We start from the raw sequence: 21,679 nt of genomic DNA, 5'->3' as shown, positions 1-21,679 counted from the left end.
GGCTGGAGAGCCCTGCTGGGATGTCGGAATGCTGCCTGGCAGGGTGCAGCAGAAACTGGTGGGAGAGGAGAATCAGCCTCTGCTGGTCTCAGGATGAGCCTTCCCCTGTGAGAACGTGTCTTACAGGCACCTCTGCAGCAATTTCCTGCTCTGTCGATGTTAAAAATCTGCTCTCACATCATGTCACCATTTATGTTCTCCCTACTGGGATGCTCAGCAATTTTAATCTCCCAAGGGATTGCCACCATAAGAAGCCACCTCAGCTTTGGTTTCAAGGGCAGCATTTCATTTGGATCTGGAGACCAGGAACTCATGACTTAAAGCTGATAGAACACTGTGGCTGTGGCTGCTTGGATTAGTATGTCCTTTCTGAGTGGTACCCTGTGATGTGGGTGCAGTGGGTTTTCAGGGAAACCTACATTTTAGTGACATCCCCCTGGAAACATAAAAGAGAAAAATCATCCATCAGGTCTGCTCTTGCTTACTGGTGATGGACTCCAGCAGCCACATCTTCAAGCTGTGATTAGAGCTCTTGCCAGCTGTCACTCTGCAGTGGTTTTTCTCCAGATCCCTGTGTGAGTCCCTTCACAGAGGTGTGGTGACAGGGCTGGCACTGCTGCTGTTATGTTAATTGCCCTTGTTTTTAATTGATGGCCTCTGTAGGTGGTGGTTGTGTAGAGGGAGGCTGGTGTAAATGGTTTTGTCTACAGCCTCCTTTCTGCTAAATAGAGAAATGAAATTTCTGCTTTGTGGGTGTGTTTGCTGAGACCTCAGGGTGTGCAGCCCAGGCTGTGTGTAGAACAGTGCTTTGTGTCCATCAGGCAGCAGAAGGAAATGCTCTCTGTGGAGCCACTTCCCAGGAGCCAGTCCTCTGCACAGGGCTCTGTGTGTCACCTCTCGCTCTGGGTGCTGCTGAAATGGCTGGATATTTGTCCCGTGAGTGGAAGTGCCTGTGACCCCCCTGCTCGGGGGGCTGTGAATGATTGCAAAGAGCTGGGGCAGGGCAGGAGGGGCTGGAGGAACTGTTCTGCTGGAAGGGGCATGGGGGCACTTTTAATGAGCTGTGCAAAGAGCTTGTTCCAACAGCTTCTAATGAACTCAATGTCTACAGCCTCTTGGCTTGGTAACAGCTGAGGCAGCCAAATCTGCTAAAAGGAGCTCTGAGCAGGCAAATAGGGCCCAGTGCCTTCAGAAAACAGACTTGACTTCCTCAGTGGCCATAGAGCAATTTAAAATTAACTTGGATGTGATGGGTCCTCCTGGTTAGTACAAGGAGACTTTAAGATCTTCCAGAATAAAAATGACACTGCTTGCACTGGAAAGCAAAGAGCATGAAGGGCGTCTTTGTGGGCAGAGGGGTGATGCAAATGTAGACAAAGGAGGTGGGAGTGGGTTGTCCTGCACGCTGGAGGGGAGCTGGATCCTGGCTGGAGAGCAGAGCAGGAGCATGGACAGGCAGGGAACAGCCTAGAGAGCAGCCTGGCAGAGAAATAAGTGATTGTGGCCTGGTTTTACATTTCATACACAAAGTCCATCTCTGCAGTGGTTGTGTGTGGTGATTTGGGAAGGCCAGTTTCACAAACCTGGAAGCAATGGTCGGTTAAAAGATGAGAGCAAGAACTTCAGTGGGGAAAGGGAGGGATAACTGCAAGTACAGTGACTACATTTTACCACATCCTCTGTGAGCTTCAGCCCAGAGAGAGGGCCAGCCTGGCAAAGAGCAAGCTGGCACTGGGAGGGTGTGAAAGCAGCAATGCTTGGGTTGGGGGAAAGGGAAGTCGTTATTGACAGGAGTTAATATTAATTGGAAAACACGACTGCATATAAAACATGTCTGCCTGATTCCTGCCTGTGTCTGCAATGGTTGACTCTATGATTGCAAAGGTCTTTTCCAAACTACTTTTTTCTGTGGTTCTATGAAAAGAGATACAGAAGAAATCCCTGGGCAGGGTGTTGAGGGTGATGAACACAAATGTAATGTTGCCAGATGGACAGTGCAGAAAAAGCCACATTCAGTGAAGCATTTTTGTTCTATACTGAGCAAAATTCTGATAGTGCAATCCTACAGCATAAGAAATGGACTGATAATAAATATTTTTACTGTGATAGTAACTAACAGAAATTTAAAATTTCATACATCTAACCCTGGCTACTTTAAAATCTATAAGTTCAGACAACTTCCATACAATAGTTTTTCAAGAGCTGCCTGAAGAGTTTGTTGTGTACCAATAGGGTGGGTGTATTTCTACAAGCCCCAGTACAGATGGAGATCACCAGGGATGCTGACCACATGCCAGGCTGATCTGTGGCCTCCCTTGGGAAATATAAAAAAAAAAAAAAAAAAAAAAAAAAAAGGTAGGAGATCACAATATATAATTAGCTCAACACAGCTGCATGACTGGCTACCCACAGCCAAGGTGGTTAATGTGGTATTTGTGTGTATGGGATGTGTGAAAGTTGACAAGAGCAGTGAAGAGTCTACCAGGCTGCTCTTTGTTGAGTTGGTGACTTTTTGCCACACACTCCATTTGCCCACCTTATCTGAGCTTCAGATGTCTCATTTTAAGAGAGAAATTTTTTTTGCCAACTATGAAATACCTCAAGAAGTTTAAATAAAAGTGTTTAATAAGCTTTATACCATTTTAGCAGAGGAAAATAGATTCCCTGAAGCTCTTGCAGCTTTGTGGCCCTGTGTTACTGGCCCTTTCTAGCCACTCTGCAAATAGCCAGAGGGAGCAAAACGACTCCACTGGCAGGGAGGCTGGTAAACAGGGCTTGGGTTGAGTCCAGATTACATAATGCTTGCAGGAGCTGGCTTAGTAGAAATCAGATCCACAGATCCATCCTGCTGGAGAGCAGGCAGTGGGCACAGTGGGGCTGGTAGCACAGTTCCAGCTGTGCCATGAGATCACTCAGTGCCTCTTTCCTGCTCCAAGGAGTTCTGTATATCACAGGTAGGATGTTTCTTTGTGATAGCAGAGGGATAAAAGGGCTTGAGAAGCTCCAGTGCAGCCAAAATCTCTCTTGGTATATTGGTATCAAGGTCCTGGAGGAGCCCTGTCTGCCACTCTTTTAGCTGGTTAGAGGGTGGTGGAGGAGCCTGTGTGGCTGATGGGGCTGTGATGACCCTGCAGCATTCAGGGGTTGATGGAGAAAACCCAAAGTTTGGCAGTGCCAAGGCAGGGCTGCTTTGAGCACTGAGTCTGCCGGGTGGGGAAGCTGTGTGCCCTGGTTCTGGTGGGGAACAAGGTCCAGGTGAAGGTCCTGGTGTCCCTTCCAGGCTGGCAGTGGGGACTGGTGGCTGTGCCTGGGTGAGCCAGCCCGCCCCTCCTGACCCACATTCCCTGCCAGAGCCTCCTTCCCTGGGGCACCTCATCTGCCCTTCCCGGAGACCGCCAGGGCTCCTGCCCACAGGAGACAGCCTCGTGCCTTGGCTTCCTCTGCCACAGCTCAGCAGGTCCCCCCAGGTGGAAAATCCCCAGTGCTCGGAGTGCAGCAAAGACAGGATCCGTGTCTGCAGGGGCAGAGGTCGGTCCCAAGGCTCTTGAGCAACAGGAAGAAGAGCTGCTGCAGTCCAGAGCCACGAGTGCTTTCCTGGAAATCATTAAATGGCTACAAAATTAACCTGATCACAAGATCCATTTTAAAGTTCATATGTGTCACCATGAACTTTGATAGAATTCTGTTGAAAAATATAGATACAAGAAAGAGGAGTCCTGACAGGGATGCAGCCAAGGGATGGGAGGATAAAGATCATGTGGAGGTGATGGTTCCACACAGAGCAGCGAGTTCAGCTCAGCCTGTCCAGGGGCACCCTTGGCCAAATCCCTAAAGGACCATTGTCCTAACATTTGTTAGCATTTATTGCCTGTGAACTAACCAAATATAACAAACACTGGGGACATAATTGATTAACATTTACAAAATATCTTGTAATCAAAAAGCAAAAATTTCATATGGATATGGTTCAATTTTATTGATGACTTTTTTTTTTTTCATTTTGGGGATTGCTTGGTTAAATTTATTTTGGATTGGTCTTTTTCCTTTTTTTTTTTTTTTCAATGGTTGCCCTATCTCAAAAACCTTTTCAATATGGCTGCAATTTGTGCTCTTTTAGGGTAGAATAAACAGCACCACTGCTTTCTTCAAGTGGTTTCCTGTTGATCCATATAGGTTTCAAAAATTCAGGGAAGCCTTTCACATAGCAGTTCTTTCCACCCTCTTTCATTTTTACCCCTTGGCTTTTGATCTTGCAGTGAGGAGGAGTTATTAGATTGATGCTGTGTCTCATTGCAGTGTTTTCCAGAACATTTTCCATACACTGGAGAATAAATATCCATTACTTATAATTAGTTTTCTAAATTGTACATCATCTGTTTTATAAAGTCAATTAAAGGCTTCACTGATATGCTCTTGTATCATTGTTGAATATTTTCAGTTGCTCTACTCCTCTAAGAGCAAACGTGTCTTTACTTTACTTTGAAGTTGACTTTGGTGCAACTTTCCTTGTGGGAAACTGAAGAATATTTTGCCAGTGGGAGAAAAAAATTATCCATATGGCCTTTGGAAATCAAATGGAAAAGAGCTTAATGAGAGCAAAGCTATTTCTTTGGCATATAAAAAGAATCATAGTAAAGAGGAATTATCAGTTGGCACAGGAATTAAATTATTAATCTAGTGGCAAACATTTTAAAGTGTGATTCTTTATTTTGATAGAGTTTATCACTGCCAGGTTTGCTGCTCTGGTCCTGCTGCTTTAGGGGAAATGAAGCATGGGGAGCACATGAGAGCTGCCAGGTGCCAGGGCTGAGCTGAGCCTGAGGGTTTTGCTTTACACACTCTCATATGTCATTTTACTGGCATCTAAAATTAGGTCTGAAAGTGATCTTTAAATCCAGATCTTGGGCACTTCATGTGAAGCATTGACACTGCTACAATTAATGTATGAAAAAAAATCAGTTACACTCAGTTCTGCTGTGTTCCTGTTTCCACATTCACTGAAGTGCTGGGGCCTTGCTAGCAGGACCCCTTGTCAAAGCAAAGCCTGGGTGCCAAAAGAAAATCAGGAATTCTGTAATTTTGTCCACCTTTCAAACCCTCACTTGCAGATGTGGTGAACATAAATCCATGTTGGTTTTGACCTCATTCAGCCCAGGCCTGCAGCCAATTGTTCGTAGGTGAACAGGCACATGTGGCTGTGCTGTACCTGCTCTGGTGCCTGGCTGAACCTTCAGATGATGGGGCTGAGATCCCATTCTCCCCAAAATGGAGCTCCCCACAGTCCCCAGCCCTCGCTGTTCCCAGCCTTGGCAGGGAGCAGAGCCATCATCTCCCCCTCAGCAGCCCAGGGGAGGAAGGTCCCAGCGGAGGGACAGTGGTGCCTTTGACTCACAATTCAACCTGCTCAACAAGCTGGAAAAGTGATAAAATAAATAGTTCTGTGGCTTCCAAGTGATGCTCAGCAGTTATTTATAGCGCTGTGGGCTCTCTGCCTGTGCTTGCTGACAATATCCCTGTTCAGCCCTGCTGTGCCCCAGCTCAGCTCTGCGCTGGGCTCTCCCGTCCCGGGCACTTCCTTCCATCGCTCGTTGTTTTGGCCGTGGCTCTGGTGACAAATGGCTTCGGTCTAGTTTGTGCCTCCTGGGTGGATGGGTGAATTCATGCTGTGGCCTGGGGGCACTGGGTTTCTGCCAGCCTTGGCCAAGGCCGGGGTGATGCCGGGTGATGCCTGCCCGCAGGAAGTGCTGTGACACCCGGGTGCTTGATTTACTGATTTCCCTAGGGGCTGGGATCTGTTGCCATGGAACGGGTTCTCATAAATCTCTTGGGAGACTCTGATCCAAGAAAGGAAACCTTTCTGAGTGCTGCCTATTGCAAATGTGGGGAACATACATCTCCCAAGGCTGTGTTTGCCTAGCTGTGCAGGGCATGGTCTGTGGAAGTTGGAGGGAAAGCACAAACATTAAATGGGTCAGACACCTGAGCATGTCAGCAGCAATGCCAGCCCTAATTCAATATTGTGGGACAATTCTTGGTCTCCAAAGGTTCCTTGGTCGATGCCTATGAGCCTGCAGCATGTGTGAAGATCAGGCAGTCAGGGAGGATTTTGGTTTTGCTGTGGTCTCAGATCAGTCCTGAACCCCTTACACAATGTAGGGGGCAAGATGCTGAACTTGGTGGAACTGATTTGGGAGAAGTACTGTATCCTTAAGAGAGTAACTGGAGCATTTTGCTTCTCTAAGTATCTCCAAGTGACAAAATGTCTCTGTAATGCCACATCTCACTTTTCCTCTCCCTCTTTTGCAGGAAGGAAGATGTCTCTATGTGATCCTGCTGATGGCCCTGTACTGGTGCACCGAGGCCCTGCCCTTGGCTGTGACAGCTCTGCTGCCCATCGTCCTCTTTCCCTTCCTGGGGATCCTCCCATCTAACAAAGTTTGCCCACAGTACTTTTTAGACACCAATTTCCTGTTCCTCAGTGGTTTAATCATGGCCTCGGCCATAGAGGAGTGGAATTTACACCGCAGGATTGCTCTCCGGGTGCTCATGCTGGTGGGAGTCCAGCCAGCCAGGTGACTACGGGAGCAGGGGGTTCTCCTGGGGGGTGGGAGCTGCATGGGAAGAGGCTCTGCTGTGCTGCTGCAATAGTGGGGGTTGTCCACACCCCCTTTTCTCCAGTTTATTGTGTTTGTTCAGCTGTTTGCCCCTGGGCCAGTGCAGCACAGGGAGAATCGTTGGGTTCAGCCCCATACTTGTGCTCCATCCAGTTTCAGGAGGGTCAGAGAAGTCCTTTTTGGTATTGGTTTTGTTATCTCTGCACATGAGCTTTTCCTCCTCATGTGTCAGAGAACTTGCCAAACTGAAGAAATTTAGCTTTTCCTTTTTTTCTCTCTTTCAGACTAATCTTAGGGATGATGTTGACAACGTCTTTCCTGTCCATGTGGTTAAGTAATACTGCCTCCACTGCTATGATGCTTCCAATTGCAAATGCAATTTTAAAAAGCCTCTTTGGGGACAAAGACACTTCTAAGGATATGAACAGGGAAAATGAAGAAAACCAAGGTAATTGAGACAGGGCAGTAGTAAAAGCCAGCTGAGGTCTGCCCTGCTGCTCCCAAATCTGCCCCATTTTATTGACTTCACTGGCACAAATACCATGTTCACTAGCTTGCAGCTTGATCTCAGGGCTTTATTCCCGTGGTGGAAGAATACTGGCAGAAAACTCCCCTTTATCTGCCCTTTCCTCATGTCATGCAGGAGACAATGCTAATGACTGGCCAGGAAAACCAAAGAGGCAATGCCCAGCCAACCTGGCTGCTGGCACAGGTTAAAGTCCAGCTCTGTGGCACGGTGGTGGTGGGATTTGTAGGGATGCTGTGGGGGTAGCTGGAGCCAGGGAGGGCTGTGGATAGGGCAGGTGATGAGTGGGGTCCCTCCCTGTGGATCCAGAGCTGTTGTGCACTTGGGACACGTGTGTTCCCTGCTTTTCCTGTTTGCTCACCCGTGGAACTGGAGCCTGAGCTGGAGGAGAAGGCAAGGACTCAAGGGGAGGCTGGCAGGTTAAAGATCTGTCTCTGAAGTGCTTTGTGATTTTTTCCATCTCCATGTTGCTGCTTGGTGGTGTTCCTGAGCAGGTTGAGGCTAGGTCAGGGGATGTGGCCAGGTAAGACCTTTCTCCAGCCCTCTCTTCACAATCCACTCACCAGAACTCTGGGCTTCTGGCAGACAGTGATGAGAAACAGCAATCCAGAAATGACATCCTGACATCCCCTTTGCAGCTGTTGCTGATAGCTGGAGCAGTACTCACAGCTTCTTCTTCTTCTTCTTCTGCTTCTTCTTGCACTAATTAGTAATTAACCTGCCTCTGTGATTTAAAAGCAATGGCTTCTTAATTCCCACTGAGTCCTAAGGCGGATAAAGGAGTCCCCAGAAGAAGGCTCCAACATGTGCACATCTAATAAAGATACAGTTAATCATTCATCACTGATGTTTAGCAATCAGGAGATATTTGCACTCCAGGTTGCTTTATCATGTTTGCTTTATGAATTTTTGACTACTCACATCTATTAAAATCAAACTCACTGATTTCCTTGCTATAATTTCCTGTTCTGTGTTTTGTCAGTCTGCTTTTAACCTTTTTGTCCCCAGCCTCTGAATTTTGAGTGTCTAGTTGTGGCTGTAAATACAGTGGAGTTTGGGAACACATAAAAGGAAGATTCCCCACCTTGTTCTAGACAATGTTAAGCACAGAATTAACATCCTTGACTCGCAGTGGTAAGAGAAACCAGTTAAAGCAAAGGAGAGGCATGCAGGTAGAAGAATGAATAAAGGGATGCTTTGCAAATATCATGTGATGGTGTGATTATGTTTTTTTGGTGTGGGGTTTTTTGTTTTTTTTTAGATAAAGGCTTTTAAAAGTTATTTATGATACAGGCAAAGGAGGAATCACCTGTAAAATGTACATTTCATGCATCAAAATCTGCATTTTTATGTAGACTTTTTATTTGAACTTTAGTGTCCCAAGGTAGACTCATCCTTTTCTGTAATCTTTCTGAATGGATGAGCAAAGCTGAGTTCCTTGAAAAAGTGATGAATCTGATATTACACTTAGAAGTGGAGAAGAGAAAAAGGTATACTCATTTCATAGTTTATTAAATGTTTATAATCTCTCTGAATTGTGATCTGTGCTCCAAAAAAGACAGATTCATTTGTGAAGGGAGGTGTATGTGGAAGAAAACTTGTACAATGGCACGTGATAAAATCCATTTGCCAATTGACTTGGTTTTATAACACCGTGGTAGAGTCCATGAGGCAAAAAAATAAATTTGGGTGGTTAAAAACAATTTAAAATATAATAAAGAATATGTGACATTTCGATGCATTTGACTTACAGCAAAAACATCTCAACCAGTGCATGAAACCAGTTTTGTGTAGGACTTTGCTTCCACACATGGTGCTTGAAATCAAGTGATCTCTGCTCAGTTGGTGACACTTTTTTCCTGATGAGAGAATTTCAAGCTTTCAATCACTTACGTCCATGCTCAACCATGTGGGCAGCATGTTATGGATCAGCAAATACTTACATTTTTGTGTCATTGGCAGCTAAAACTGGGTGTAATAATATGCTCATTTTCACACACTTGGCCTCTGATGCAGGAGCACAGGTAGTGAGGTTGGATGGCTGAAGTCCCAGCTGGTTCTCGTGGATGAAAGCAGGGGTATAAATTTAACACCAACAGATATTTTTCAGCTTCTAGAACTTTCCTTTGGGAGGTGAGCCCTGCAGTTCTGTTTGACATCTCCAGCAATAATTGTGTGACAAGCTGGAATCTGCTGTGCCAGCAAGCCTGACCTCTCACCTGCTCCTGCCCACTAACCCTCATTGGCAATATTTCATTTCTCTGAGCACCTTAAATATCTCCAAGCAAAAATCACAAGAAAATATTTCCATTCTGTTTTTCCTTCATAGAGAATATTCTGCAAAAGATAAACTGCATTCAGTGTTTGAGGTGTAACTGAGTCAGATTTGGAAATTATGTCTCTAAAGGGGTAGATGAGAAATGTGCATTTTGGACAGTGCTGCCTGCTTTGACTGCCTAATCCCAGACAGTGCTGGCAGGGTGTGGCCACAGCACTGCTGCCTGAATCCCTCAGTGGGTGGAAATAGTTCTTTTTGGGTCTGCTCAACCTTTTAGAAACATTAAAAATGTCATTAAAGCAAAAATTATCTAGGAAAAGCATTTCTGCCTCTAAGGTATATGAGGTATTTTGGTGAAATGGCCACAGAATTTTCATACTGCTCTGTGAGAGGTGTGTACAGCTGAGTCCAAGCTCTGTTACCTTTGGCCTTTTCTGGCTTACGAACCTGTAATAATGTGGAATTCCTTTTTTATAAATTTTGTCGGAAAATCTCTGCAGTATGCCTGACTTTCCTCTGCATGGCTACCTTTGCAATCCTTCCTTGAAAAATAACTCACAGATGGTCCTGCTGAGATGGGCTGGTAGTCTGAGCTTACCAAGGGAAAAAAAAAAATTAGAAAATGCTGAGGTAGAATGAAATGTGCCTGGTAGAGCCAGGACTGGGCTTCAGTGGGGCAGAAGTGTGAGAGCCTTTGGGCTAAATCCACTGAGGGACCAACAGTCAGCCATGGGTTAATGTTCATCCTTCTAATTACACCCCTTCATCAGGGAAAGGTTGGGATGACAGCTCAGCATGTGTGTGTCCAAGCCAATTAACTCCAATTCGGTAAATTAGCCATGTGTAAAACATGACATTGCAAAAATCCTTGGTTCACTGAGCTGGAACGAGCACAGTGGGGTCTTGGTGCACACGTGAGTGAGTCCAGAGACTTTGACCACTGGCTCCTCTCATGCTTTTGATCTCTAGGTCATATTGGGTGGAAGGGGATTGGGTTTTGGGCTAAGAAGGGGTGCAAGGAAATTTGGGGATTGCTGGGGTGGCAGTACCAGGAATTGGGCTCTGTGTGAAGCTGTCTGCAGAGCACAGGGAAACGCAGGCACACAAACCTCTGTCCCCAAAACCTCCAGAGAGGACAAGGAAAGGCAGCAGGGCCAGCAGGGGTGGGAAGGGCCACCTGTGCTGAAGGTGGATAACACAAGTGCTCCAGTCCTGTGAGGAATGTGGAAAATGAGGTTTTAGCACATCTCCCAGCCTCAGGAGGTCAAGTCATGACCACAAATACCACAAGCCTTAATGTCAGGTCTGGTAACAGAGAGTGATTGTATTGCATTTCCATGTTTTGATTTCCGAGTTCTCCCATGGGTTGGTGTGGTCAGGTGGTGTGCAGCTCCCGGTGTACTGGGGCTGGCTGCTCAGCCTGCAGGGTCTGGCATTTGTGGGGAGGATGCTGGGCTTGGAATGGTCTTTGCTGTCAGGGTGGCTTTTGGAGGACAAATCCCCAAATTTGGTTTTTACAAAACCAAATCCCCAAATGTGTCTCACTCTTGTCTTTAAAGAAGGAATTACAGCCTTAGGGTGACTGCACTAGATGTCTGCAGGGTGTGAAATTCTCACCAAATGGGAATGAAGCTCAGTGACAGGAAGTGCTCCTGCTGTGTCTTGGGGAACAAAGCCCAACAGTGTTCCTTCCTCAGAATGATTATGGTTAATCCTCCCCCAAGAAAACCTACCCCAAACCCATGACTTGGTAAGGGATGTCCTGGAAGTCTGGGCTGTGTTAGAAGATCCCAAAGGCCGGCCTGTGGCAGAAGCTGTACAGGGACCAAGTGTCTGGGTGTTGGAGGAGAAGCTGGGTGCTGTGGTGGGGCTGGAGCAGTGGAGGAGGAGGGGGAGGAGGGCTCCTTGATCCCTGCCAGGTGTGAGCTCCTGACCCCATCCCCTTGGTGTGAGCTCACCCTTCATTTGCACAGCCTCTCCTCTAAGGTGGTAGTTGTTTCCTCTGTCCCTCTGTTTGGTTCAAGGAGAATTTTCTAGATGCTTTGAACTGTTTTAAAGTCCTCATCTTTCTTTTTCAGCATCTTTACAGCAGAATAAACTTTACACTGTACCAACTGAGATGCAGTTTCTGGCAAGTACTGAGGAGTAAGTTAACTATAAAGTTTGTATTAGAGAGTTGAGAGAGAATTATCCCCTGAGCAAGACCAAGTGTTAGGAATTTGAAATTCAATCATTGCAATGTTTTGATTATACCGAACATCCCCGTCACTAGCAGCCTGATGATAAAAACCTTCCTCTGTGTGTCCAGCATCCCTCTGCATGTCCAAATCATTACAGAGGTTTTTTCAGCCACTCTGAAATCATAGCCAGGGCTGTCTCCTGCTGGGGATTTGTGCCTTGGTTTTCTCAGGAACATCAAATGTGTGAAGTCCGTGATGTAAAACCCCCCAGGATTTGCACACTGGTGATGGTCCTGCTTTGATAACAAGGATGGGGAGGAAGCATCTTTTCAGGAACACAGGAACAGATGTTTCTTCCCTCAAATCTATCAAATTTTAGTTCTTTTTCCTTTTGGCAGTCCTGTGGACTTTATGCTCAGTGTTACAAGCTGCTGAGGGGCTGGGCAAGGCACAGGCACCCTCAGCTCCTGTGGATGGCTCTGAGGGTGCCCTGCCCTCTGCAAGGCTGCCAGTCCCATGTGGCACTTCACCAAGCAGACCCCTCTGCAGCACTGGGCTGCTAAGTGTCCTTGAGCACACGGGTAGCTTGGATTTCTAAAAACGGGGAATTTTCCTTCTGTCAAGGCTCTGAAGTGGTTGCACTGTATTTAAACCAGGGCTTTCACCGGATTCTCTTTTGGACTATTTTAAAGCAAAGATCTGGCGGAGGAGAAGGAGCTTTCCAGTGATGCTCTCTCAGACTTAAAGAAGGAGGAGGAATACAAAACCAACATATGGAAAGGTTTCCTCATCTCAATCCCATATGCAGCCAGCATTGGAGGTACAGCAACACTGACAGGAACTGCACCAAACCTCATCCTGCTGGGACAGCTGAAGAGGTATGGGAGGCTGTCCTGGGGATCCTTGTAAATCCTGCAGGATAGAGACATGTTCTTCATCCCTGCAGGAAACTCCTTTCTGTGCTGAGTGCTGGTTTGGAAAATTCATGCTCTTCCAGAATGTTTTGGGAGATGAAGGCAGGGAGTGCACCAGCCTAAGACTTAATAAGCAGGTTTCCAGCCTAGCCAGGCAGGCTGTCAGCCAAGCTGGAGCATGTGTGCTTCACCTCACTGATGCTTTTAATCCCATTGAATTAATGGGACTTGACTCCACACCTACCATTAACCTGGTAACTGTTTTGATGAAGCAGACTGTGCAGTGCTTTGTGGGCAATTATAGCTACTGCTGTATGGGAGAAAGAAAAATAATGAACCCACTGCTTCTTAGTCATAAAAGATTCCTCCTATGTGCATGGGAGCAGAGATTTGTGCCAGCCCAGGTGCCCACAGGTTTTTCTTACTCTTGCTGACCTCTACAAGGAGCACATACAGCCTGTCCTGGGCACTGCAGCATCCCTGCCAGGTTCATGTCCAGACTGTCCAGCAGTTTCTGCAGCAGGATTTATTCCTGGGTGTTCAGGAATATCTTTGCATGAAGGCATTGTCCAGCTGGAGAGAGATTTCCAGAACTTTCCTTGCAGGCTTGCACAGCTGGGCTGGGTGAGATGGGGGTGGCAGGGTGTCCTGGGAGTTGTCCCAACACAATGCTCCTCACATTTCCTTATGTCCAGATAAGTCACAGGGACAGTTTTAAAATGCACAGGGGCAGGTTTGTGGGATATTTCACTGCTGATTTCAGATGCTTGTTTACCCATGGATGGAAGGGTTGCTTTCCCATCTTGCATTAACTTGATTTTTCCCGTTTGCTTAGTTATTTTCCAGAATGTGATGTGGTGAACTTTGGTTCTTGGTTTATGTTTGCATTTCCTTTAATGCTGATTTTTCTTCTCATGGGATGGCTATGGATCTCCATCCTGTATGGAGGAATTAACCTGAGGTATGTTGATATTTTGTATTAGCATTATGAAATATGTGTTCATTTAGGATGCTTCTCATCCTAAATCTACTGATATCACCCAGGATCATGTCCTGGAAAGTAGGGGAATTTACAACTAACTCTAGCAGGTCCATCCCACAACAAGTAATCTAATTTTAAAAAACTGATATAAAACAAGAAGGTTTTAAAGATATCTCATAGTTACATATACTTTATCCAACCAAAATATTTGTCCAGATTATGTATTATATTAATTCAGTTAAATGTATAATTTTAAAGGTCATTTTACTTCCTGACTTTGGCCTGTGGAGGGTAAATGGCACATTTTTAATGACAGAAGGAAAAGCAGGATCTAGCTTTGAGCACCATGATAAAATCTTAGTTCCCCATGACAGAGAAAGGATTTCTTCTTGGGGCAAAAAGCTGGGTTTGGAACAGATTACTTCACAACAGGGCTTAATTTTACAACAAGGTGTTAATCTGTAACTGAGAATAACATGTTTTTCCGGTAAATCTTTGTTGGGCACATGCAACCCCTCAGTGTGCACAACCTAAAGCGATTGCAGCACTGCTCTGCTGCTCATGTGGAGACCTTTTCCCCCCTCCACGCTCTCACAAGTGATGGTAACCAAGTCAGAGTCGTGCTTTCTCCAGGGACCATGCAGAATTTGTGATATTTAGAAAAGCCTTTAATTGTTGTTTTGACTTTAAAATGCAAATGTGGGAGAGGGGAAAGAGAAGAACAGGTGTCCAAATATTTACATTGTCTCAGACATAGGGGAAAAAAAGATCAATGGGAAAGTTTTAATCCAGAAAATGCCAAAGGCTTGTCCTTGACTTGCTGGTGGGGCTTCTCAGGAGGCTCTGAGTGTGCTGTGTGATGCCTGGCTGGCTCCCACTGCGAGAGCTGTGCTGCTCTCACCGTGTGCCAGGGCTTGTGCAGAGCTGAATTCCCTGGCGAGGGCTGGCCATGGCCCATCCCCAGCCCCTCAGGTGAGGGAAGAGGCCAAAGCCCTGGTGAAAGGCAGAGCTGCTGTGGAGCACAGGGACGTGATGCTCTGTGTTTGCTTTGGCTCGTCCCCAGCACAGGGCTCGGCTCCATTGGGATTGCTGGGCCAGCACGGATGCCAGAATTCCCCCGTGGTGGAGGAGACACTGCAGAGCTCCTCAAGTACAGCCAGGGCTCCACAGGAGCCTTGCTTGGGCTGAACTGCCTGGGGATAGTGCTGGATTTCTCTGTGGGCAGGTCCTGGGTGTCTGCAGCTGGGCACGGGCAGGTGGGCAACTGGGCTCTGCTTGAATCCAAAAGGCATTAAAAAGGTTGAGGAGTGGGCTGGCTGAGATGAGGCTGCTGCTAATAACATCTCCCAAAACCCAAGAAATTAAAGGGCCAGGAACTTGAAATGCAGGAGCTTCTGAAAGATCAACCATTCATCTCTATAGAACATCCAGCCACCCTTTGAAACAATAAATGAATCAAGGGCAGGATGAGCAGATGTGTCTGACACAGAAATTTGGGGTTGTAGCTTTAATCAAGGTCACAGTGTTAGAAACCAGGTTCAGTGTCATGGGATGTGATGGGAGATGGAGAGCAAGATATGAATATATGAATATATCATTTGTATGCACATGCTCCAAAGGAGCAAACTGTGAGCAGTCAGTGCAGCCAGGCTAAGAGGCTTAGCCAGGAGCACATTAACATTCCGGCCACTTAGAAATTCCTCACATTTTTTGTTGATCCTCAGCAGCATCCTGGGATCACCCAGGAAATTACAAGTGACTTGAAAAATGAAGGGACAGATTAATTTTCTGTGTCACCCTATTCCTAGTCGTTCTGTCCAAGTAGGTAACTTGCTTGGAAGGAAGACAAGGAAATCCTGCAATGTTGGGACTTTCATTTGGCAATCACAGCCCATGCTGGAGGAAACAGTTCAGAATATAAATGAGAGGAAACTTCCTCACCTCTGCAGGGTCTCCTTTGTATGAATGCAGAGATAAAGAACATAAAAATTAAAGATTTATTACCTTTATCTCAGCAGAGATTTTCATTGTTAGTCTTCACAATCTGAAGATAACACAAACTGTGCTGCCAGACGTGCAGCTCTTTGAACCTTGAAGAGCAGGTGTTGGAGATGGACACTGAGATCTGCATGTGCTGCATAGAAAATGCATTTCCTTTGTGTTACTTAGGTCAGAGGCATGTAAAAATATAATTGTGTTTCTTGGCAGGGGCTGGAAAACAAAAAAATCAAATATAAGAGTGGATGCAGAAGCCAGAGCCAAGGAGGTGATAAAGGAGGACTATCAGAAACTGGGTCCAACAAAGTGAGTTGTAAAGCTGGGATAGAAGTGAGAAATAAGTTAAGTGGGTTTGGAAATATCCTGGTTTAAGAAGGGAGGACTGTGGGGAATGGAGCTTTTTAAAGAAAATTACACCTATATTTCTACTCAGTCTGTTTGTAACCTGCTGAACTTTGCTTTTTGCACGCTCCAGCCTCCTCACCTTTGCTAGCATGAATAATTGCAAATAGCAGCTTTCCCTCAAATCTTCTGAAGAGCAACATTCCTGGTACAGAGGGAATTAATGCTGGATTGTTTAATTACTCTCTATGATTTTTCTACTCCAGGAACAAACTCAGTTCTGTGTGAGTTAGGTGCTGACCAACATAGGCTGGGTTTGTGCATACCTGTCCTGCAAAGCAGCAGACAGTTGCTCAGAAGGCTGATGAATCACATTATGGATGTGAATCATATGGATTGTGGATATACTTTAAGGAATCTTAAAGCTCAGAGAAAGTATACAGGAAAAAGCCAGATCCATGCCATAGAACAAATTATTTTTTCTGAATAATTCCCTCAACTATGCTAGTCAAATGAGGAAAGTAAAAGCTGGTACAAAATGCAATGATGGGGATTATATTTTGGAGTAAGGCACCAGCTGAAAGAAACATGAGTTTTAGACTTTTGAGAAATGCCAAGAAAAAGGGGGAAGCAGGAAAAGCTGCGTATCTCCAGAAATCCAACCCTGCATATGTCCAACCATCCACTGATATTCTGGGCAGCCAAGACTACTGAAGACTGTTGAAACTGAAGGGTTTTTCCTTAAACAGTCTGTGTTTCACCATCTGTAAAATAATATTTTCATACTCAGGGCAATGCTGTGACTATCCAGTGATGTTTGTGTCATGCTATCGACATTGTAATTATTTCTGTTGTGTGGAACATGGAGTGGTTCTTCAAAGACAGCTCTCTGTGCCTGTGCTGTAAATGAAAGAAATTGGTTTATTTGTTCCATTCAGTACATTATCGAGCAGCCTGCAAAATGTCTCTGAAAGAATCAAAGTCCCACTTTGAGATCTAGGAGTGGGAAGGTCCATTAAGCTGAGCTCTACCAATTTGATTAGCAACCCCATAACTAAAAATCAGCTCAAGCAGCCTCTTCCCAAGGGCTTGTGTGCCCTTGCCTGTGCTCAGAGAGATTTTAAAAAGAGTTTTGAGGCATCATCTTAAACCTTGGTTAAACCTTAACTCCACTAGATACTTAGTGAATGCTATTGCCTTTTACCCTGCTGTTTGTCATGTGTCTAAGGGACAGTGTTTAGATTTTGACCTTGGAGGAATTTGTTCCTGCTGTCTCCTGTATGATTTGAATCTCAATCATCCTTTTGTATGGCTTGGGCTGCAGTGCCACCATCCCTGGCTGAGATCCTGGAGGGACATGGTCAGAGGAATGACCATGAGGAACTGCTTGGCCCTTCCTCTCTGCCCCACCCAGAGGGTCACCCTTGCATCCCACTGTTGGGACATTCCTGGTCTCCATCTTGCCTCTCCTTAATGTCATCCAATGAGAGATAATTGCTGGCAAACAGCAGTATTTGCAAACAGATTTACAATCTGTCCCAATGTGTCACTGTAGCTGGTTTTAGAAAATCAGTCTCACTTCTCAGCCAAGGTGCTGCAGCAGGAGCTGGGTACTTGTCCTAGCTTGGATCCACCCCTTCAGCACATCAGCATTTTAACCTCATTTCTTTTCATTTCAGGTTTGCAGAACAGGCAATTTTCTTCTTCTTCTGCATGTTTGCAATCATGCTGTTCTCCAGGGATCCCAAATTCATTCCAGGCTGGGCAAGCTTGTTTGCACCAGGGTAAGACTTTATTTTCCTTCCACTCTGCCATTTTGCAGTAACATTTCCAAGTCATTGACATTCCTGAGTTTCTGATTGTTTTGCTTAACACTATTACTCAGATTTCCTTGAATAAATTAAGTGAGCATCAAGTAGCACAGGCAACTTTGCATTTTCTGGCTCCTAGAGGAGGTGCATGACGCAGTGGGAAGTTGTGATGTGTCTGTTTGAGGCCATCCCTAGGATTTAATGTTGGGAATGCTGTTTGTAGGTATATTTACAGTAAAATACTGAGTTCTTTAGGCAATCCACTGATTTCACCAGTGGTATGAAGACTGAAGAGGAATGGCAGGAGCTGATTCTGAGTGCTGTCCTGTCTGTTTGCCAACTTTGTGTCCCCTGTGACAACCATACCTTGAAGATGAATAGATACAGCAGTTAGGGGATGCTAGAGCTCAAAGAGGGTGTTGTTATTTCTTAAAAGAAGAGACCTTCATAGTTTGGTGGGTTTTTTCAAATAAAATCCTAGTTTGATAAATGTTTCCTTAATATAACAAAGTAGTTGTGTACATTTTCCTCATCAGTTAATAACTCCTTAAATCTAACACATGCTTAAGGTTTTTACTGGGTGGAGCCTGCCTTTCAGAGTTTGAGCATTTTGCAAAGAGCTCATTTAAATAAGATGGTTTGGGCTCTGTCTCTCTTCCTCCCTGCAACAGGCTCAGGAAACTTGTCCTTATAACTCTGCAATCAGAAAACCAGAACATCAGTGTGGAGGGGATTAGATCTTGGTTTTTACTTTTGTAGGGCAGCTTTTCTGGGGGGTTCACTGCCCATGGTAGAAAATTAGCTCGACAGGGAATTAAAAAATAAAAGAACTCTGAACAACAAGCATTGTTCAAACCTGATGGAAACTTGTAATCTTCTTTGGTAAATCCCTGTTCTCATAAACTTTCTAATTCTACAGGCTTGTGCTTCTTACAAGTGTTTCTGCTGCTTTTGGACAGGTTTATCTCAGATGCAGTTACAGGAATCACCATTGTGATTATACTGTTCTTCTTCCCTTCACAAAAACCTTCCTTCAGGTGGTGGTTTGACTTGAAAGGTGAGTAGGAGACCCCTCCAGGCAGGGACTCTGTGCTTGCCTGTGTCCTGGCAGGGCAGGCATGGGGCAAGGAGCAAAGCTATCCCTCCTTGGAGCTGCAGAGTGGAGCAGGGTGGCTCGAAGGTGCCATTTGATCCTAGAGAGGCAGAACTCTGAACAACAAGCATTGTTCAAACCTGATGGAAACTTGTAATCTTCTTTGGTAAATCCCTGTTCTCATAAACTTTCTAATTCTACAGGCTTGTGCTTCTTACAAGTGTTTCTGCTGCTTTTGGACAGGTTTATCTCAGATGCAGTTACAGGAATCACCATTGTGATTATACTGTTCTTCTTCCCTTCACAAAAACCTTCCTTCAGGTGGTGGTTTGACTTGAAAGGTGAGTAGGAGACCCCTCCAGGCAGGGACTCTGTGCTTGCCTGTGTCCTGGCAGGGCAGGCATGGGGCAAGGAGCAAAGCTATCCCTCCTTGGAGCTGCAGAGTGGAGCAGGATGGCTCGAAGGTGCCATTTGATCCTACAGAGGCTTTGGTTTGGGGTTTTTTTTGTTTTTTTTTTTTTTTTGGGGTTTTTTTGTTTGGTTTTTTTTGTTTTTTTTTTTAATCTGAAGTACCAGCAGAGGCCCAGCAGTCACTGCCCTGCTGCTGATAGCAGGAATGGCTCAGTTGCTCATGCAGCTGTCAGGGTTGGAGCCATGAGAGGACAGGGTTTTTTTGTTTGTTTGTTGTTGGGTTTGTTTGGTTTTTTTTGTTTTTTTTTTTAATCTGGCAGACCAGCAGAGGCCCAGCAGTCACTGCCCTGCTGCTGAATTCCCTGCAGGAATGGCTCAGTTGCTCATGCAGCTGTCAGGGTTGGAGCCATGGTGGGATGAAGTGACCTGAAATGGGTGTTCATTTACCACACCACTGATGGAGGAACAGAGGTTTGGTGTCTGACTTCCCAACAGCTCCTGTCCTTCAAGGGGAGCATGAACCTCTGAGAGGGCAGAGCTGGGCTAATTGTCCATTCTCAGATATAGGTGCTCTTCCTCAGGTTCTAGGATAATTGGAACTCCTAAAGCTCAAACTCTCCAGCAGGTTTTGAAGTCTTGGGTCAGTCCTCTTGAGGAGCAACGAAATACAAATTTTAATTCTTCTTGGAATAAGAGATGATCTGAATGGGGAGAAGTAGCTGAAGGACTGTTGTGGATGATGGAGAAACGCCTGGGGTCTGTGGGAACAAAATAGCAGCTGCTCTGAGTTATGCACATTTGTTGTGTTGTCCATACACAGGAAGATGTTTCATCAGGCCTCCTGTGGATAAAATATGTGCCCTTTTTCAACAGAAAATTTCAGTCCCATTAGTGCATCCTTCCATACAACAGAGCTCACTTTATCACGTATTAAGAAATAGCTTTTAGGGGCAATGAGCTCTCTGCTGTAAAACTCACTGGACATTGAATGACAAACGGAAAATTAATAACTTTAATTCAAATGGCAGAATATTGCCTCCTTCCATGGACCCCCATTTGTTGAAGACAATGTTTATGTCTGTTACAGAGAGAAAATTAACACGATATTTAATATTAAATCAAGAAAGCCTCACAGAAAACTTTATTGCTAGAATGTTTTTGGTTTTATTTTCACATCTGATACTGAGTTAAATGCTCCTTTAGTTGGCTAACTCAAGACACTCCGTGTGTGTATTTTATCAGCAGCTCATGGTCAGTGCTTCAGCACTCTGTCAGACCCGTGGTGTCATTCAGTCAGGTGATGGCTGATGCTCCTCTTTGGGTGGGTGTTTGACACAGGCCTTTCCTCTTTGTCCAGCACCAAACACAGAGACCCAGCCCTTGCTGACTTGGAGGAAGGCCCAGGAGACCGTGCCCTGGAACATCATCCTGCTGCTTGGAGGAGGCTTTGCCATGGCCAAGGGCTGCGAGGTGAGCCCCACAGCAGATGCCATGTGGGATCATCCTGCCCAGAAGGGTTGGATCTTATCAGGGGGTCACTTGGTGTTCCCATTTGGCTTTGGAAAACTTCTATCAGTGGGGTCATCACACTCCAAGGGCGTATTTGTCAACTCCAAGTGACAACAATACACAGCAAATATCTCAGGAGGCTACAACGCCTTGCAAGCTGTGAGACACCCTGAGGACAAGTTCTAGGAGAGGACCTGCAGGGATGCAGGAGGTTGACTCCTGTTTTTCTCTCCCTTCTGCAGGAGTCTGGCTTGTCTGTGTGGATAGGAGGCCGTCTGCATCCCTTGGAGGGTGTGCCACCTCCCGTGGCTGTCATCCTCATCACGGTTGTCATCGCCTTGTTCACAGAGTTTGCCAGCAACACTGCCACTATTATCATCTTTCTGCCTGTCTTGGCAGAGCTGGTAAGGTCATCCCATGGCAAGAGCAGCTCTTCCTCTGCCACCTCCTTGCCCTGTCCCTTGGGTGGGTGGGTTTGTGTTGGGACAGGCACTGGGGAATTTTCCTGCTCGTGGTCTGCCCCCTCGTTGCCCTGTCCCTTGGGTGGGTGGGTTTGTGTTGGGTCTGTGCTGGGACAGGCACTGGGGAATTTTTCTGCTCCTGGGCTTCAGGCTCTTTGAAACCCTTGGGAGCAACAAGTCCAGTAGCATAATGTGGGCATCTAAGGATAACAATCCCTCAGACTTTGTTGTGAGAGATGTGATTATTTATTACAGAGTGTGGGATAGGGCTGTGCACACCACACTGGCTATTTGCATCCTTTGGTTCATCTGTTGGCAGCTCAAATCTCCAAGGTCCAATTTCTGTTCCTTTTTGGTTTTCCAGGCCATTCGTCTGAAAGTGAATCCCCTCTATTTAATGATACCAGGAACTATAGGATGCTCCTATGCATTCATGTTGCCAGTCTCAACACCTCCCAACTCAATTGCGTTTTCCTCTGGACATTTGATGGTCAAGGATATGGTAAGTTCCTTTAGATACATAAAATGATGAAAACAATCAGCCTGAGTGTTTAAAGAAG

The 21,679-nt window shown here is 45.7% G+C and overlaps 1 protein-coding gene across 2 annotated transcripts in view; it reads left to right on the top strand.

Moving 5' to 3' along the window:
- The window catches only part of SLC13A3 (solute carrier family 13 member 3), a 36,227-nt gene that overhangs the window by 3,303 nt on the left and 11,245 nt on the right, over positions 1-21,679 (top strand). The window contains exons 2-12 of one of the 2 annotated variants that reach the window (XM_039699794.1): positions 6,307-6,572; positions 6,899-7,062; positions 11,497-11,563; positions 12,291-12,476; positions 13,348-13,473; positions 15,703-15,798; positions 17,514-17,618; positions 18,605-18,702; positions 20,507-20,619; positions 20,901-21,062; positions 21,484-21,621. In XM_039699794.1, the coding sequence (XP_039555728.1) occupies positions 6,307-6,572; positions 6,899-7,062; positions 11,497-11,563; positions 12,291-12,476; positions 13,348-13,473; positions 15,703-15,798; positions 17,514-17,618; positions 18,605-18,702; positions 20,507-20,619; positions 20,901-21,062; positions 21,484-21,621 (1,521 nt within the window). Of the gene's footprint in view, positions 1-6,306; positions 6,573-6,898; positions 7,063-11,496; positions 11,564-12,290; positions 12,477-13,347; positions 13,474-15,702; positions 15,799-17,513; positions 17,619-18,604; positions 18,703-18,966; positions 19,080-20,506; positions 20,620-20,900; positions 21,063-21,483; positions 21,622-21,679 lie in introns of those variants that run through there. The other variant, XM_039699795.1, reaches the window with a different exon arrangement.

This window comes from Passer montanus, unplaced genomic scaffold (assembly GCF_014805655.1).
Source record: "Passer montanus isolate IOZ18808 unplaced genomic scaffold, ASM1480565v1 scaffold139, whole genome shotgun sequence".
NCBI classification, from domain to species: Eukaryota; Metazoa; Chordata; class Aves; order Passeriformes; family Passeridae; genus Passer; species Passer montanus.
The sequence above is the reverse complement of the archived record's forward strand: the minus strand, read 5'-3'. Positions and strand labels throughout refer to the sequence as shown.